Source organism: Talpa europaea, assembly GCF_964194135.1.
Source record: "Talpa europaea genome assembly, chromosome: 11".
Taxonomy (NCBI): domain Eukaryota; kingdom Metazoa; phylum Chordata; class Mammalia; order Eulipotyphla; family Talpidae; genus Talpa; species Talpa europaea.
In genome coordinates, this window is record NC_140078.1 from 81,111,483 (window position 1) to 81,130,442 (window position 18,960).

At 40.1% G+C, this 18,960-nt stretch overlaps 1 protein-coding gene across 1 annotated transcript in view; it reads right to left on the minus strand.

Annotated features, from left to right (window-relative positions):
* The window catches only part of FBXL2 (F-box and leucine rich repeat protein 2), a gene marked incomplete at both ends in the record, with an annotated part of 41,346 nt that extends 36,007 nt beyond the window's left edge, over positions 1 to 5,339 (minus strand). Inside the window, one exon of the mRNA XM_084246427.1 lies at positions 5,302 to 5,339. Coding sequence (XP_084102553.1) covers positions 5,302 to 5,339 — 38 coding nt within the window. The remainder of the gene's footprint in view (positions 1 to 5,301) is intronic.
* Positions 5,340 to 18,960: the final 13,621 nt, after the last annotated feature.

Here is an 18,960-nt window from a genome sequence, read left to right on the forward strand (position 1 = left end):
TTCACTCACATTGAATAGAGAAACAAAAGAACAAACAAACTAAACGAAAACAAATCCTAGAAATCTAACTGTAGATCTGAGGTTACCAGAGGGTGAAGGGAGTAAGGAACACAATGGAGAAGAGGCCTAATGGTCTGCAGTGGAGGATTATGGGCTTTGATGGTGGATGTGGTGTGCTAACCTGAATAGGTGTGAACCTATACCTCTAAGTCATACACAATTTTGTAAATCAACATTTGCATTAAAAAAAGTCTCTGACATAATTTTCCAGAGATAAATCTCTGAAGTAGAATGTCTATCTTTGTTGTGTGTGGAACTTTACTGGTGTTTTATACTACCTCAGTGTAGATTACAAATTCAAAGGCATCATCAAAGTTTCAACGTATAAGCATAACTCCAATCTAAACTAAGGAAAATGTTCTTCTGCCATAATTTTGGACTTAGCTGCCAACTCTAACATAGTATTTAATGGTATACAGAAGTACAGAGAAAGGAGGGGCTGTTAGCTTCTGCCTCTGATTTCAGTATGTATTAATTCAGTCTGGTATTGCCTCCTGAAAAGGTAAAAACCACAAAAGCAAGCATTTAAAGAAAAAAAACAAAACCAACAAACCAAAAAAAAAAAAAAATTGCATTATGCTTAAATTTGAATTTGCAGTATGTACCCTGCTCCAAAGGGCATATTACCTGCTAAGCTGCTTTGGAATAGATATATAAGGCATCACAGACAGCAGCAGATTAAGGTACCAATCCTTGGAAAAAGTCCATGGAGCAATGAAACCAGCTAGCAGGCAAGAACACTCAATGATGCCCCAAACAGGAATGAACACTTTACTGCACTGTTCCCCAAGGTCCCATGATTAAACATAACTAGCGGGCTGTAACTTAATGATTACGGCAAGAAACACAATAATTTTCACTCATTTTGGAGTGAAATTTCAATTTCATAGGCTTATAAATTTTAGAAAAGGAAATTTGGAAATTATGCATTATTCATTTTATACTTTTCCCAAGCTAACCACTAAAAACTGCCAAATTATGTAATTGTGCAGTTGATTTTGTATTGCCCAGAATTATTAGGCTCAGCTCTCTTGTTTGGGGCAATCAAACCTTCCTTCATCAAGCCAACAAACACTATAAGTAGTTAATTTTGTCATGTATCCACATAAATTTAAAAGGGAAAGAAAAATCACAAAAATAACAGTGATTTCACATTTTTAAATGTGTCTAATAAGAGGTTTCTTTCCTATTTATTACTAACAAGAGTGTTGTCTTTTTAGAGTGTTTTAAAATATTTAGTTTGTGTCACTCCCTCTCTCCCTATGAAGCAGTTTACATGTTTTTCATTCTATCATTAACATCTGAAATCAACCTCACAGAGGTAAAAACTGTAGGTCAAACAAATTAATGTTAAAATTTATAATCTGAGTTTGAGGCCAATATTAGATTCCCATAGGCTTCTTAAGACAAAAGTTTGTTCCAAAGAGACTGGCTTTTTTACGAGACAAAATAATTGCTACTTGTCACAAAACCACTACTAATCTGCATAAACCCCAGTAGTTGTCAGTTTCTATCAGATGGGAAATGCAATTTCCATTGAGATTGAATTAGTACTGGCTGATGAAATGAATCACGGTCTTAATAATTTTTTACTGAGTTTTTTTTTTTTTTAAGATTTATTTATTTATACAAGAACCAGGTACAGGCCAGATGCACAGGAGGGTGAAAGGATTCACCAGAGACAGGGCGGGGAACAGAAAAGGCAGACTGACAAAATACACTGCTGAGGGGAGCAGCGGGCAAGACAAGAGAGGTCTGCTGCAACATATAGGTTTCTCCCCAGCCGGCCGGGGCTCAAACTTGTGCTGCAGAGGCTGCAGATTGCTTCACAGTGATGCACTTAACCGCCTGCACCACCAGGGCCCATACAGTAAGCACATATTAAGGTCCATATCAGGACTTCTTGACTATAAACTGTTACCATTAAAATTCACTGCATCATGAAACAGCATTTATTAAGTATTCTGTTATTAGTTAATAACAAAAGTTCTAACTTTTTCAATATTCATTAAGTATCAGGTACTCTAAGAGCAGCAATAACCACATAAGGAAAGAACTATTACTATCCCTATTTTACAGATGAGATTAAATATGAAAGATATACTTAAGCAACTTTAACTAAACTCACACAATTAGTAAATGGGCATAGCTGAAATATCAACGCAAAAAGTATAGCTCCAAAAGTAATATAAACAATGAGAACAAATACATGTAAGGAAAACTCAACTCACTAATACACAGATTACAAAAATTAAATATTCCCAGTGTTATAAGCATTATATAACTCTCTAGAAAGAATAAAATTTCAAGCTGTTTGCTGAACTGTGTGACGGTAAAGGGTAGAGAGGGAGAACCTGAGTACCTTGAACTTATGAGGAAAGTTTTGTAGAAAAAGTAAAATTGCAAAAAACTTGTTAAGTAACAAACAAAAAATGAGAGTAGAAGAAATCTGTGAATTGATAATATTGGGATTCTTAGAATGAGTGGTAAGTGATCAGATGGAAAAAACCTCAGACTTTTCTGAGTGGATTCAGAGTAATATATAAAGAGAGGAAAAGAAAAACATTAATTCTTAAGCTTCTTAACAGTTCCAAAAGAGGAAGCTGAAGCTTCACTGATTATGAAAGTTAGTAGAGAATTTAAGAGGGTAGTAAAGATGCATCAAAAGTGACAAGATAAAGTGACATAGGCTACAAACAAACAAGAATATCAAACTCAAAAACTTCACACCTATTGAAGAAATACTGATGGTGAACAGGGATTCAATGAAATAGGAACAACAGTCTGCACTGTCACAAAGAAGTCTACAACATGAAGCAAAAATGCAAGCCTTGGTCAGTCCAAAATTATGAAGACCTCATTTAACTAACAAAACTAATCAATACGTATCCTCCAGGAGGTGGGGACTCACTTGCTTTGTTGTAGAATTAAATGATGAAGACAGTTGCTTTAGTAACCCAGTTCAAACCCTTCAAAGTTTTGCTTAGAAAGGATAGTTAGGAAAGGGGAGAGCTACTAAGAATACAAAATACAAAGTCTGAGAGTAAACTGGCAAACATGACTTAAAGACCAACAATATTAAAATGCCATAGTTGGTTACAGTTAATTTCAAAACTCACAAGGGGATACTTGTAGTGGCAGTACTTTAAAATCTAAATTCCCCTTACAAACTCCCAAATAAATCAGAAGTGGGAATGCAAATCTATGAAATGTTATAAATATTTGCTCTCAAATGGCAATTACTTCTAGAAAATGGTCTATGTATGAAGTCATCTTGCATGATTCAAAAGCTGTAAGTAGTGATGACAACCTCCAGGACTCTTTAACAACTGAGTACATCACAGATCTTTAAAAGAACTAAAATTTCTAAGACAAAGGTCAGAAATTATACTATCATAGAAAGTGATGTAATTCTTTTTGGGGGGGGCGGGGGAGGGGACAACTGATAAAAACTGTGGGCCTCCTCAGTGGCGCAGCAGGTTGAGCACAGTGCTGTGAAGCTGTCCGCAGCCTCTGCAGCGCAGATTCGATTCCCAGCCGGCCAGGGAGATTCCCACATGGCACGGCAGACATCTCCTGTCGTGCCCGCTGCTCCCCTCAGCAGTGCTTTTGGTCTGCCTGCCTGTTCTGCTCCCCACTCTGTCTCTTGTGAATCCTCTCACTCTCCTGCACCTCTGGCCTGTACCCCAGCTATTGTATAAAAAAAAAAAACTAAAAAAAAAAAAGAAAAAGAAAAAACTGTTCCATGACTAAGTATAGTATAAAAGTTAACCCTATCTGAAGGAAAAAAAAAAAAGTAAGTTAGTGGCCCTGTGTCACAGATAGTGGCAGTATTCACCAAAAGGGTGGAGTTTAAACACAGGCCAGTGTTAAATAATTAATATGGGTCTGCTTGAAACTGGTTATGATTCCCCAGATGAAGAATGATATATTCTTATTACAGTTTTATGTCTGTATTAGAAAAATGTTCAGACTAAGAATGAAACATTACACAATTTTAGGGGACACCAGACTACCATTGTAGTCTGTTGTATAATGTTAGCCTGTCTACACTACCCCTGCCATATTGGTTCTAACAGTTTACCTGTGCTTGATCAAAATCTTGTGGGTTTATATGATATACTTTCCCTCCTTGTTAACACTTTTAAACTGATAATGGTGTAAAATACCAAAGATATTCGCTTCTCCAAACAAATCTTTGCTTTACTGAAATAAAACATCATTTTATTTACCAAGTAAAATGAGCTCATGACAATAGTGCCAAACACTACATGATAACTAATGAGATATGCTCGAGGACTCTGAAGTCCCTGAAATGTGATCACACAGAATGCTAAATCCTCACCCAATTTCTGACTCAAGAACAAAGGTCTAAGGTACTGAGGATAACAACAGTGAGTAATCTGTGGCATTTATAGAATGATCAGTGGTGAATGACAATATGTAAACAAAAGTCACGCTTAGATTCATTCCCCCAATATTAAAGTAAATCTTAGTACTGCCAGGAATAAGTCATCTGGTCAACGTCTTTAATGTATGTCAAAGACTTCCCAATGTTATATGGAATATCAAATGAGTTCTATGGTCAAAGCGTTTGATATGCCACAACAACACGTGTGGGAACATCACCATGCAGACTAGCCTAAGGCTCTAAGAAGTAATGTAGTAAATAAATTGGTTTTGTTGACTCAGTGTTCCCATACTGATATGATCATAAAACCTGTTTCATGGAACATTAATGATAAAAGAGTTTGGGAAATGTCACTCAAGAATTAGCATATATTCTTAGCAGATAATTAAAATATAACATCCGAAACCAAAATAAGATTTCTTTGATGATTGCAGAGTACTAAAGGAAACTGCAGTGCCTCAAGTCAACAAATATGGGTTGATAGCTTTACCTGGCAAAATGACAAGCAAAGTAACATTTACTATGTGTTTAAAGATTCAAGAAAAAAAGGACAAAAAGCCTGCTTGATAATATTCACTGTCACTAGACACAAAATTCTCATAAAATAAGAATGTATTACTATTTGGGGCTACATTTATATAAATTTTAAGTGCTCAGTAAGAACATATAACTATTTATCTTAAAACTGACTTATCAGAAAATATCTAATATGTCTCCACTTTAGCAGCTCACAACCTTAATAATAATCTGTCTTGATGTTACTGACTACATTGAGATTAGCTACTGATACCCAAACAATGGCACCTACTGAAGATTATTACAATACTTACCACATTACAAAAAGAATCCAGACCAATGCTATGTACATACTTAGTACATTCTGGATTAGACCAAGTAAAATTTAACAACAAGCTGAACAGCATTCTATAAAACAAAAACAAAAAGTCAGTTAGGCTAATTCTGTCTCTTTTTCTATGCTATGGACTCACAGTGAGAAAGAAGATAGTCTTGGAACTTGCTGACTGAATCAAATCTTAATTCTCTACTTAAGTTTATCTACACTTACCTTAAGAGAAGTTCTTTTGGTAACTTTTTGTTAATAAGGCCTTCATCATTATTTGAGAAAACCTGAAGAGGAAGAAAAAGGGAATTATTTAAGTGGTCTTCAATTAATTTAAAAAAATTACATTTTTTTAGATCCAAATGACCCCAATCACTGCTCTACAGATATGATAATTTCATGAAGCCACCACACTTTATTGATGGATATAGTTTATGACCAATCATCATTTCATAAAAATGGCAATACACAGCCATTTGTATGCCACACTTTATTGAAGGTTCTAGTCAAGAGTATTACAAAAGAAAAATAAAAGACATTTCCTATTTGAAAGGAAGTAAAGCAACCTCTATTCATAGATAACACAACTTGTATGCATAAAATTCTAAGAAATCCACAAAAAATCTATTAGAACTAATTAAGGAGTCATCAAGGTTGCAGGATATAATATACAAATATACAAAATGTTACATAAAATGAACTGCATTTACATATATTAACAATGAATAAACTTAAAATGAATTTAGGTTCATTACAGCATAAGAATAAAATACTTAAGAAATAAACAACTAAAGAAGTACAAGACTTCTATACTGAAAACTTGCACAGAACATTGTTGAGAGAAATTAAAGAAGATTTAAACAGACATTCCATGTTCATGGAAGATTTAATAGCATTAAGTTAGCAACACTTTCCAAAATTATCCATAGATTTAATGAAATTCTTATCAAAATCCCAGCTGCCTTTTTTGGGAAAAAGTTAAAAAATTGACACTAAAAATCATATGGAAGTGCAAGGGACCCAGAATAGTCAAAATAATCTTTAAAAGAAAATTTACATTTCCTGATTTTAAAGCTTACTATAAAGTTACAGTGATGGGGGGGAGGGGTGGTCCCTGGCAACGTATGGGTTAAGTCTCAGTGCTATTGCTGCAATGGCTGGCCTGAGTCCAATCCCTAAAACCCAGTGGCCAGGGAGCCAATCCACATATGATGTAGCAAACCTCCCCTGTCTCACCTGCTGCTCCCCTCAGCAGTGTATTTCAGTCAATCAGCCTGCTGTGCTCCCCACTCTCTCTGGTGAATCCTTTCACCCCCACACCCCCCTGCACCTCTGGCCTACACCCAAGTTCTTGTATGCATAAAAAAAATGGTAGGACCCTTTACTGAGCATGTACCCCTTAACTGTTGGGGTCCCTGGGTATCCCTCAGTAGCATGATAGCAATCATATATTGTTTCTGAAAGCATAATTGTGTATCACCAGATGTCTTCAGATTTTAGATATCTAGTAAAGAGCACAAATTTATCAAGTTCAAACAAACTCCCATTTTCATCATCCCTAACCTGAACTTATTCCCAGCTTTCATCTCAGTAAATGACAACTCTTTCCTCTGACTCTGGCTCAAGTCACTGTAACTATCCTTGGCATTTTTCATTTTTAAATTCTATTAGCAACCCTACAGATTACTGCAACAATGATGTCCTATGTGGTCTCTTTGTCCTGTCTCCCCTCATTCCTATCTCATATGTATTTTCCACATAGAAGATGATCCTTTTATAAAATATAGTCACCTTACGTTTTTCCTCTTCTTAAACCCAGTCACATCCCCTTCTCTCATAGGAAATGGCAAAGTAATCTGCATAACCTGGCTTCCATGAGTGTTTTGGTCTTACCTCCTAATATGCTTTCCTATATTACTCTACTCCTGCTACACTGTTTTCCTTCCTGTTCCTCCAACACACCAGCCTCAGGACTTTTGCACCTATGTTCTTTCCTGAAAGGAAAGACTCTCTAATCTCCAGATATTCCCATGATAGCTCCTCTGCTCAAAAGTCACCTTATCAGAGAGACCTTCCTTACCTTCTACATTAAAAAGCAAGTCCTCCCAGGCATCACACTCCCAGACTTCAAACCATACTACAAAGCCATAATCGTCAAAACTGCATGGTATTGGAACAAGAACAGACACACAGACCAATGGAATCGAATAGAAAATCCAGAAATAAACCCACAGATTTATGGTCAACTAATCTTTGACAAAGGAGCAAAGACTATGCATTGGAGCAAAGAAAGTCTGTTCAATAAATAGTGCTGGGAAAACTGGGTCGCTACATGCAAAAGAATGAAGCTTGATTACTACCTAACACCATGCTCAAAAACCAACTCAAAATGGATTAAAGAACTAGACATAAGACCTGAAACCATAAAATACATAGAAGGAAATATAGGCAAAACACTATGTGATATGCACATCAAAGACATCTTTACAGCTACATCACCCAAAGCAGTGATAGTGAAGGCAAAGATAAACAGCTGGGACTACATCAAATTAAAGAGCTTCTGCACAGCAAAAGAGACAATGACCAAAACAAAGAGAAACCCCACCAACTGGGAGAACATTTTTGCTCACAACACTAACAATAAAGGACTGATCACAAAAATCTACAAAGTGCTGATGAGACTCCACAAAAACAAAGAAAATAATCCAGTCAAAAAATGGGCAGAAGAGCTAAAAAGAAACTTCTCTAAAGAGGAAATGCAAATGGCCAACAGGCATATGAAAAAATGTTCAACATCACTTGTAATCAGGGAAATGCAAATCAAAACTACAATGAGGTACCATCTTACACTAGTGAGAATGGCACATATTAAATAAACTAGCAACAACAAATGTTGGTGAGGTTGTGGAGAAAAAAACTCTCCTGCACTGTTGGTGGGAGTGCAAACTGGTCCAACCACTATGGAGGGCTGTGTGGAGATTTCTTGACTTACTAAACATAGAGCTTCCATATGATCCAGAAATTCCACTCCTAGGTATTTTACCCAAAGGACACAGAAACACCAATTCCAAAGAGCACCTGCACCCCTATGTTTATAGCAGCACTGTTTACAATAGCTAAGCTTTGGAAACAACCCAAATGCCCAAAAATAGATGACTGGATCAAGAAGATGTGGTACATATACACCATGGAATATTACTCAGCATTCAAAAAAGATAAACACATGCAATTTGCAGCAACATGGATGGCGCTGGAAGGGATCATGCTCAGCGAAATAAGCCAGAAAAAGAAAAATACCTGATGGTCTCACTCATAGCAGGAATCTAGAAAACTTAAATAAGGGACCAGGAAAAATAATAACTATAATAAAGAAAATATCAAAATCGACAAACAACTATGAACCAGAGACACTCTATGGCAGGTGGGGGGCAGGGAAAGGAGGGCTTGGGGTCAAAATAAGGGTGTTATAATTGTATGGGGAATATAAAAAATAAAATTGTCAGACTAAAAAAAAAAAAAAAGCAAGTCCTCCCTTCTCTCACCCATTTTCCCACCCTACCTAAATTTCCTTTTGCTCTTATCAAGCTTTATTTTTCCCCAGAGCACTTTTACAATCTTCCTTTCAGGTGAAAGTTCCATGAGGGCAGAGCCTTGTCTATTTCATGTACTGCTGAGTACCTACTGCTTAGCACAATGACCGACATTTGGCACACAACAGGTATTTGCTCGACATAAAACTATAGGGCAGAAAATGTAACAGGAAGACACAATTACATGGACAGCACTGAAAACCCAGAAAACAGAGTTTGAACCCTGATTCTGACTGCAGAAGAGCTTTCTCAAGGACAGCCTCTTCTGCTTCTCTACACCCATCTGCTCTCATCTCTTTAAGAGTCAGCTCAATGCTAGATGTGGCAGTAACTGAGGCAGACATGAGACACACAATGCAACAGGACAAGCAGAGAGGAGAGTATAACCAAATCATGGTTGTCCATGTCTGAGCTTTGATTGTCTGCAGTTGGAGAAGAAAAAAAATCAAGTAAATCCTGCAGGATATCATAATAGCCAGTCATTAAAAAAATAAGCCCACTGGCTCAGCTGATCAGTAAGACACTTAATCTTTTTTTTTTTTTTTTTTTTTGAGGCATGTTTTATTTATTTGTTTGTTTGTTGGTTTTTGTTTATACAAGCACTGGGTACAGTCAGAAGCGCGGGAGGGTGAGAGAATACACCAGAGCCAGAGCGGGGAGCAGAGCAGGCAGAAGGACCAAAGGACACTGCTGGGGGGAGCAGCGGGCGGCAGGAGAGGTCTGCGCGCCATGTGGGACCCTCCTCCGGTGGCCAGGGAGCAGCCGGGGATCGAACCGGCGCCTTCGAGGCCACAGGCAGCTTCGCAACCCAGCGCTCAACCGCTGCACCACCGGGGAGGCCCAAGACACTTAATCTTGATGTAATACATTCATGCAGGCCCAGGGCACAATCTTTAGTTTTGAAAAAAGCCATGGTGTATTTAATGATCATTGGCTCTGTTGGTGAGTCCTGGCTCTGCCACTCACCAACTATGCAACCTTGGACAAACTGACACTAACACATAATGTCTGGCTAAAATCACTAAATGTCAATCTCATTGGGATGGTGAAAGGGTTAAACGAAAATGAGATAAACATGATGTGATCAGCCCCAAACTGGGCAGTGGAAAGATTTTATGAAAGAGAATTGCTATAACTACTGTAATTTATGATCTACTCCACCCTAGTACAGAAAAAAGAGAGACCAATATTATTAAGAGTAGGAAAATTTATAGAGAGATCTCTTATGGTGATATATTAACATAGATCTCATTACATAATTTGGATCTAATTGCATAAGCTCTCTTAACTATACCATGTGATAGCAAAGAGACTAAAACTGCATTTAAACCTTGGATATATTTCATTGTAATATTTTTTTCCCCACTAGTACTTGCCAACACCTCTGAGTTACTGACAACAGACAAAGACAGAAAGAGATGTACCAACATTGGGGGGAAATTCAAGTGAATGAATTAAAATGGGAAAACTATTTTTATATTTCAAAACAATCTGCCTCACAAGTTAAAGTAAGCAATATCAAAAACTTAACAGGTATCCTAATGTATATTTAGATCCATATGAATTACACAATTACTTGATTCCACTTTTAAAATAATTTTAGAATATAAAACTAAAACAAATGTAAAAATTACTATCAGGAAAAATCTCAGAAAGTAACATTTTACTTTTTAAAAGAGTTTCATTCCCCAAATCTAAATAGCTTGATATAAAACGCTATCTTTGTGCTTCACAAAAAGCAGGGGCCAATTCCTGAACATAAACCAAAGCGACAGGAGGAACTTTCAATGCTATTATAACTTCGAGTATGAATCCTAATCCAATAACATGTCTTTGTTAATTCCCTTCATTTCATCTTTGTAAGAGAGGGGAGGAGAAAAGCAGAGCAGAGAAGGCCAGGCATTCCTACTCTGCTCTGTAGCATCTAAGCCAGTGACACGAACAACATAGCTCAAGTATTCGTAAGTGTTCAACATAAAAGTTCAAGTAAGGAAGAAAAATAATTTCCTAACATACATGACATATACAGGAACATATAATGATATATTAGACGTTACGGTATAATCCAATGACTACATAACAAGGTTCTGAGACAAACTGCCTGTTTTTGAAATCTCATTCACTTTAGCAGCTGGGTGACCTGGGCAAGCTACTTTACCTCTCTGTGCTTCGATCTACTCATCTCTAAAATGGGTAGGGTCTCCCTGGCAGTGCAAGAGGTTAAGTCTCAACACTATGAAACTATTAGCAGCCACTGCAGCATGAGTTCAACACCCGGCTAGGGAGGTGACACACATGGCGCAGCAGACCTCTCCTGTCTCACCCGCTGCTTCCCTTAGCAGTGTATTTCAGTAGATCTGCCTGTTCTGCTCCCCACTCTGTCTCTGGTGAATCCTCTCACCCCACCCCCTGGTACCTCTGGCCTACACTCCCAGTTCTTATATGCATGAATACATAAATCTCTGAAAATAAATAAAATGGGTAATGGTTATCTTCCTTACAGGGTTGCTGTGATGGTTCAGTAATACACACAAGGTGCCTAGAAGTGTCTCATACAGAATGAATACAATAAATGTCAGCTGTTACAATTATAGAGGCAATAGAAACTAGTTAAGTTGAAGAAATTTTCATGGAGAAATAATTAAGCAGTTCCAAGTGCATGTAAAGTTGTTTATATCATAGAGGTATAGCAGTATGTTTAGATTTGATGATATGTAAAGATGTAATTAATGAAGTGTAATGTTATATTCTGGAATACAGTTTTGGGGATGACAAGGCTATCTCTTCATTCCCCCCACCTACCAAGCATTTCCCACTTCCCGCGGAACCCAGGCATCCATTTATCACTCAATTAACCACCTGCCATGAGTTAAATTCTTAAGGACATACTAAAAATGAAGCATTTCTAAGTCCAGCAAAGTATCCACAATACAACAGTAGAGTAAAATGTTTTTATCTTAGTTAGTAAAACTCTAGAACAATATGAGTCAAGGTAACCGTGGGTCAGACTAGAAGGGGTGGATAAAAACAAGGAAGAGTGGACAACAGGAGTACTTCAGAGAGATGTGAAAATTTAATTCTGAATAGTCTGCCCTTCTTGCTGTAATTCTAAGAGTGCTTCTTAATGTATCATATGAAAGTAAGTCATTTCAATATTTAAAACACTTAGATTTTTGTAATACTCATTTTCAGAAACTCTTGCCTGCCTCATTGATTCTTCATCTAAATTTAAAGAATTTAAAGAAACATACACAAAGACACTGCTTTTCTTTGCAGGTGTTCTTGTCCTGCTACCAAAGGCCACACACCTGGCAGTTGTTTTGCCAATTAAAGAGAGACATAAACCATCACTTCTCTACGACCATGCCTCTCAGTATGAAGAGTCAGCCAGAGTTCCACATTTCATGGTTCCAGAAGACCAAATACCACCTGGTAGCACCCTGCATTCTCAGCTCATCAGCAGTTCCAGCAACCCTTGCATATAAAGAGCAAACCTACACTAAATTACTAATGATAAAAAATCAGTTTCTCACAACTCAGCATTTTCTTATTATCCAACCCTACCCCACTCTAAAGTTACCTATACCAAAGGTGTGTCCCAAAGCAGAAAGCTCAACTCCTCCATTCTTTTACACCCTTTGGAGGCCTCTGGAGATATCACACCTCTGGTTGGCAATTTTCAGAATCATGTCTACTAAAGACAACATCTCAGCTGAACCTTCAAGTCATATTTAAAGGGGGCCAAGTGATATATGCCCATTTCACTCTCAAGTTCACTGCACAAAGGCGATAACTGAAGACGTTTACAATGACTAATGATTCATGAACCCCCTTAGAACGGGTGCTACACTCAAAACACCCAGCTGAATGCCTGCGTTTTTTAAAGAGGAGAGAGGAAAGCACCAAAATTACAAATTTAAATTTCCACATGCTAAAAAAAAAATCAGAAAGAACTGAAAAGAAATATTGATGATGCTATCATATTATTTTTGTACAACGGCCCAGGAACAAGACAGTAAGCTCACGGAGTGGAATACAGGGTTGGTGTGGAGCTATCTATATATCTGCTCCTCAGACACAGCCTTTTTTCCTTAAACCACACCCTCTCCGGGTGGCTTTCCTGGCTTTCGGGGCCAAAGAGCGTCACGCCGTCCGGGGGGCCACCGGGTGTGCCTCAGTGGCGGGGCCGGGGAGGGGGGGGGTCGGGAGGTGTCCCAGCTGTGACCCAGACGTTCAGCAGCAGAAAACGCGGCGTGGCCATCACCCCCGGGCAGGCGGGGGGTCCAGGTACCCCCCGGGCTCCCCCTCCCCCGGGCCCGCCCAGCCCCGTCCCGCAGCCCCGCAGGCCGCGGGCCCGGCCTCTCCGCGACCCCGGCGCCTCCTCGACCCCGGGGGGCGGCCCCGCGGGGCCTCAGCTCCGGCGGCGAAGGGCGGGCGGCGCCCGCCCCAGACTCACCATGGCCGAAGAGCCGCGAGCGCGCCCACAGCCCGGAGTCACAAGGCGCCGGCAACGCCCGTTGTCCTGGTGACGCCAGCTGGGCGCCCCGCCCCGTCCCTAAGGTGGGCTTGGACGCGGTCATTGGCGCCCGGCGCGCACGTGACGCAAGAGGGCGGGGCCCGCCGGCCGCCTCCCCCCGCCCCTACCTCTGCTCCTGGCCTTGCCTACTTAGCAGCTGGTCCAGCGCCCAGCTCGTCACCTTGGTAGCCCTCACCTGACAGCCCGGCTAGAATGGATGTTCTTTGAGAGACAGACTGTCCAGGTGAATATGTGGTTACTGAAGACATTTTAAGCCAACAGCAAGATTTAAAAGGAATAAAAAGGCACCAAATCCCAGGACCTGAGGTAACCCCTGCTTATTGTCTATCAGTTGCCAAGTGCAGGTAGAAAGCATCAGGCGTTTCTGCCCTCCCGCCATTAGGATTGATGATGGATCCTGGCTGTGCTGAATGCATGCCTGATGGCGGGCAGCTGGAGTAGGGTGTGGCATAGGTAGATAGGATTCACCTGGACTAAGACTGGGGTTATAAGGGCGGTGTCAATGGGATGCCAGCAGAACCACGAGAGCAGCAGAGAATAAGGCCACCAGACAACACCAGAGAGCCAAGGTAGAGTGAAGACTTGCTGGGGGCTGGGAGGCCTGCCAGTCTCCTGGCCTCCCAGCACCCCTGCCTACGTTGTACCTCGTAAATCCTGAAAAGCCACTGAGGGTTCCAGGATCCCTCCTTTACCCCGACTGCTCAGGTCATAGAAAACCTGCACTGTGCCCACACCTGCCCTTACACCAACTTCTCAGGAAAAATAGAATATAGTCTTAGAAACGGATGCAAACCATGCACACTTTTTATGATTTTTTTATTAAAAATCACATATGCATGCCAATTCATGGAAGAGCATTGTGTGTGTACACTCTAATTTATGAAATCCATCAGCAACTTTGTTGGATGTTTTTAACATGGTTGAAGGAAACTGGATAGCCTCAAATTCAGTCCATTAACTAACTATGAAGAGGAGACATTCAACAACAGGTCTGACATCTCTCCTTGAATGTTTAATAAGCATCTCAAATTCAATAGGATCCAAGTAAGACTTTTGGTCCAAGTTTCTTGCTCCCCAATCTTCCTTATCCCTGTAAATGTTCCCACTGGCTTTTTGGTTGTCGCAGGGTAAGTGAATTGCTCAGGCTTTGATGCCATTGGTTCCCTGGCTAGCACCTGTGGGGCTGGTTTTGTTAACACAGGAGGCACTTGGGAGCGAGGGCACAGGGCACACAAGCCTGATTGTGGACATCTGGAATATGGTGTGGGCATGTGTGAGTGGGCACGCCTGAGCCTGGAGGTTGAGGTTCTAAGAGGAACATCACTCAGACAAGGAGGAAGGCTATGGCATAACAGCTACAAGCAGGCGAGTGGCTAGAGAGGCAGGATCATCTGACGATGCCAAGAGAGCCCAAAGAAAAAGAGTAAAGACTCTCCGGCCCGCCAGCCTGCAGGCTTGCCCCAAAACAATTGGTGTAAAAAGAGCATTAAAGCCTGAAAAAGCCACTGAGGGGTCCTGAACTCTCCTTTATCCGTCTGCCCAAAATGATAGAGAACCTGTCCTGTGCATGCTGGCACTGCAGTTGTCCAGGACAAAAACCTAGGAATCATCCTTGATTGCTCACCCTTCCTCACACATTAATAGTCTTTAAAAAATAAACATTTTTAGTGAGGTAACACTAGTTTACAGTCTGTATAGGTTTCAAATGGGCAGTTTTCACCTCAATGACTGTATGTGTCACACCATGCTCACCACCAAATGTCCACTCACCATCCACCACTAACCAATAAGCTTTCTCTAACCTGTTGCCCTCCCTCTTCCCTTGTGGTAACCATCTTTTTGTTTGGTTTGGTTTGTTGTTGTTGTATTGTATGAGTTGTCTATATATTTTAAATAAAACCCTTTGTCTGATACATGGTTGCAAATACTTTCTACAATGCAGTAGACTGCCTTTTATTTTAACAATGGCTGGACAGCAGCTTTTTAGATTGATATAGTCCCATGTGTCTTTTGTTTCTCTTGCTGTTGAGGGTGAATCAACATAGGCATTACACACACACACACACACACACACAAAAATACCCACACTCACTCAGATGGGAACAATTCAGACATGACAGTGAACCTAACATTCAAATCTTTGGGATGTAGAAGGAAACCAGCTCCAGAAAAAACATATGCAGGCTTGGGGAGAACATGCAAACTCTATCTACAGTGGATTTCCCAAACTGTTTGCAGAAGTGACAATAACTGGTGGAATTACCAGAGGAGGGAACTCCAAGAATTGGTCTCTTCACTAAAATAAGAATTAAGCAAAAACTGACTTACTCGATGTTTTCTTAACTTGAATCTAATCAACATCTAAGTCAATCAGGGAGTGCTTAATAAATAAAGAGGCAGCTGAACTTTGGTAAGAAAGCATTGTTATGTTTGCCTATCTGCCTACATAGCATTTCCTAGTCCCCAGCTTAGCAGCAGCCTTGTGAAGAATGGCCCATGCTCCATGAGCTTTGTTCTCAAAAATTGTGGCCATACATTTGACCTGTCTGTTGATTGCCTAAGAGACCAGCACAGAGACTAACCTTAACTTCTCCCCCTCAGGTTGGAGTGACTTTCCAGGTAGCTTCTGATGGAAATGTTCAAAGATACATGCTACCCTATCATTGCTGCCTGGGGCAGGAATGAAGAATGGCTGATCATTGTATTCCACATAAACAAGAAGCAAAGGCTAAGGCAGAGTTGTAGTCAGGTTAGCTTAGCATTGAAGGAATGTCCTAGCTCAGAGCCAATATGCAAGACCAAAGGAGGTCCCCTCCTACCCCCTTCTGTCTCTAGGCATTTAAGGTAATATGCTCTGGTCACTAGCTGACTCCTGAGATTACAGAACAGAGACTTCAGTAAACATACATGACAAGGAATGCAATCTTTGGGCACACACATGGCGCGGCAGACCTCTCCTGTTGCGCCCACTGCTCCCCTTAGCAGTACTTTTGGTCTGCCTGCCTGTTCTGTTTCCCACTCTGTTTCTGGTAAATCCTCTCACCTCCACACCTCTGGTCTGTACCCCAGTTCTTGTATGCATAAAATAACTAAATCTTTTGAAAAAAAAAAAGTTGAGGGTAAGGAGGGAGAAACACAGGGATTTTAAAGCAGTGACATTATTCTGATAAGTTATGGTAGATAAATGATGTTCATTTGTCAAACCCGCAGAACTGTACAAAACAAAGAGTGAACCCTAACATAAACTATGAACTTTAGTTAATAATAATATATCAGTATTGGTTCATCAAGTGTAATAAATATACAACACTGATGTAAGCTGTTAATGATAGAGCAAATTGTGTGGGGCAGAGTTGGGGGAAGGAATAATGTAGGTGCAGGTAGGGAAGGAGAATGAAAGTATATGTGAACATTTTGCACTCTACCCAATTTTTCAATAAACCGAAAAAGACTTTAAAAATAAAATCTATTGATTTATAAATAAATAAAGGCAAAAAATAATCACATAGGGAGAAATGTAGTTGCACAGAACCAGAAGGCACTTTAGAAAGACTAGCAAAATAGTTAATTATTAAGTCTAAAAACACAAAAGACATTGAATGAAAAAAGATGACATAAAACTGAATAATTTTGCTTCAGCAAATTTGAAATCCAAGATGAAAATTTTTTTTTATAAAGCTGTAAATAAAAAAAAAAACAGAAGGAAAATAAATAGACTACTAACCACATGAGAAATGGAAAGATCAGGGAAACTTCCCGAATGCATTCAATGATTTCACAAACAAGTTTTGCAAAAACAACAGGGAACAGAAATCACTGTCTTATCTAAAATATTCCAGAGTATAGAAAACAAGGAAAAGCTAACTTATTTTGTGAGCTTAGGATAACTTGTCACAAAAATTAGATAGAGATAGACAGCAGCAACAAATCTGTTATCACATAACTGCAAAAATCTTAAATCTTAATATTAGCACATCACAGAAAGCAAAAGTTATTTAACACTAGAAAAATATCTTTTCAAGTAATTTATTTTTTTTTAGATTTATTTATTTATTTATACAAGCACTGGGTACAGTCAGAAGCGCAGGAGGGTGAGAGAATTCACCAGAGCCAGAGCAGGGAGCAGAACAGGCAGACTGACGAAACACACTGCTGAGGGGAGCAGCAGGCACGGCAGGAGAGGTCTGCGGGCCATGTGGGATCCTTGCTGGCCAGCCGGCCGGCAGGCCAGGGATCAAACCCACGCTGCAGAGGCTGCGGGCAGCTTCACAGTCCAGCGCTCAACCACTGGGCCACCGGGGAGGCCCTCCAATAATTTATTAACCTACTAAAGGTTATGAACCAAGATGTGGAAAATAGTGAGGAATGATACAGTGTCTTTGTCTGTTTTTGATATCAGTCAGGTTGGTGTTGGCCTCATTTGGAAGTCTGCCCTATTCTATGTTCTGGAAGAGTTTAAGGAGCATTGGTACTAATGCTTTTAATGTTTGGCAGAATTCACCTGTGAAGACATCTGGGTCTGGGCTTTCTGTTGTTGGGAGATTTAATTGCTGATTCAATCTCATTACACATTATTGTTCTGTTCAGATTTTCTGTTAAGGTCCAGGACTATCCCACTTCCCAGAATGTGAATGAGGTGCAAGCCTTTGTAGGGATTTTGAGATTTAGAGGACTTGTCACTCCTCCCTCTGCCACAGAGCTTCTATCCCTTGTAAATCCTCCAGATGCCCCACCCTATTCCTAGGGCCTACAGAGAGGGGATGGGATAAATTCCACTGATGCCTGGTATACAGATGAATCTAGACCAGGCAGTCAGTCCACATGAACTACAGTTGCTATTCAACCCAATACTGACACCAAATGAATGGAAACAAACCAAATCACAGCAGCAAAGGAGCTGAAGGCAGGGTTATTAACCCTTGGCACAGTAGGCTGTGCTAAAGAGATGAACCTGATGCTCAGATAATGGGAAACTGAGGATTAAATAATCACGAACAAGTCTTTGTGGAGACAGGGTATGTAGAGATTTATTTGGGTCCCTCTGGAACCTGAAACAGTCCTCACTGTTTTCCACATCTTGGTTCATAAGGCAAGGAATCAGGGAGCTGGTGCCCTAACTTAGGCACTAGCCTTAGCAACTCACCCTTTAGTAAATAGAGCAGATAGGGTACCCAGAGGAGTCACTACAGTTCCTAGATAGGATGGCACATTGGCAGGGATGCCGAATGCCTGTAAAAGATAATGACTTGGTCAATGCAGTAGCTGCCTATCCTGTGTGTTCTAAACAACACACAAGGTAACTATCAGGGAGTTTGGGGTCACCCTCTGGTTATATTGGGCCCTTCCCTGGGAGGTTAGTTCTAGATATGCCTTGGTTTGTATGAACAATACATCTGGCTTAACCCAAGCTTACCCCGTCATCATGTAAACCATTAGGGGATTAGAGAAACTGAGTATCTTGTATGGATACCCTTGTCAAATACAGGGATCAGGGATCACATTTCTTAGGTCATGATATGTA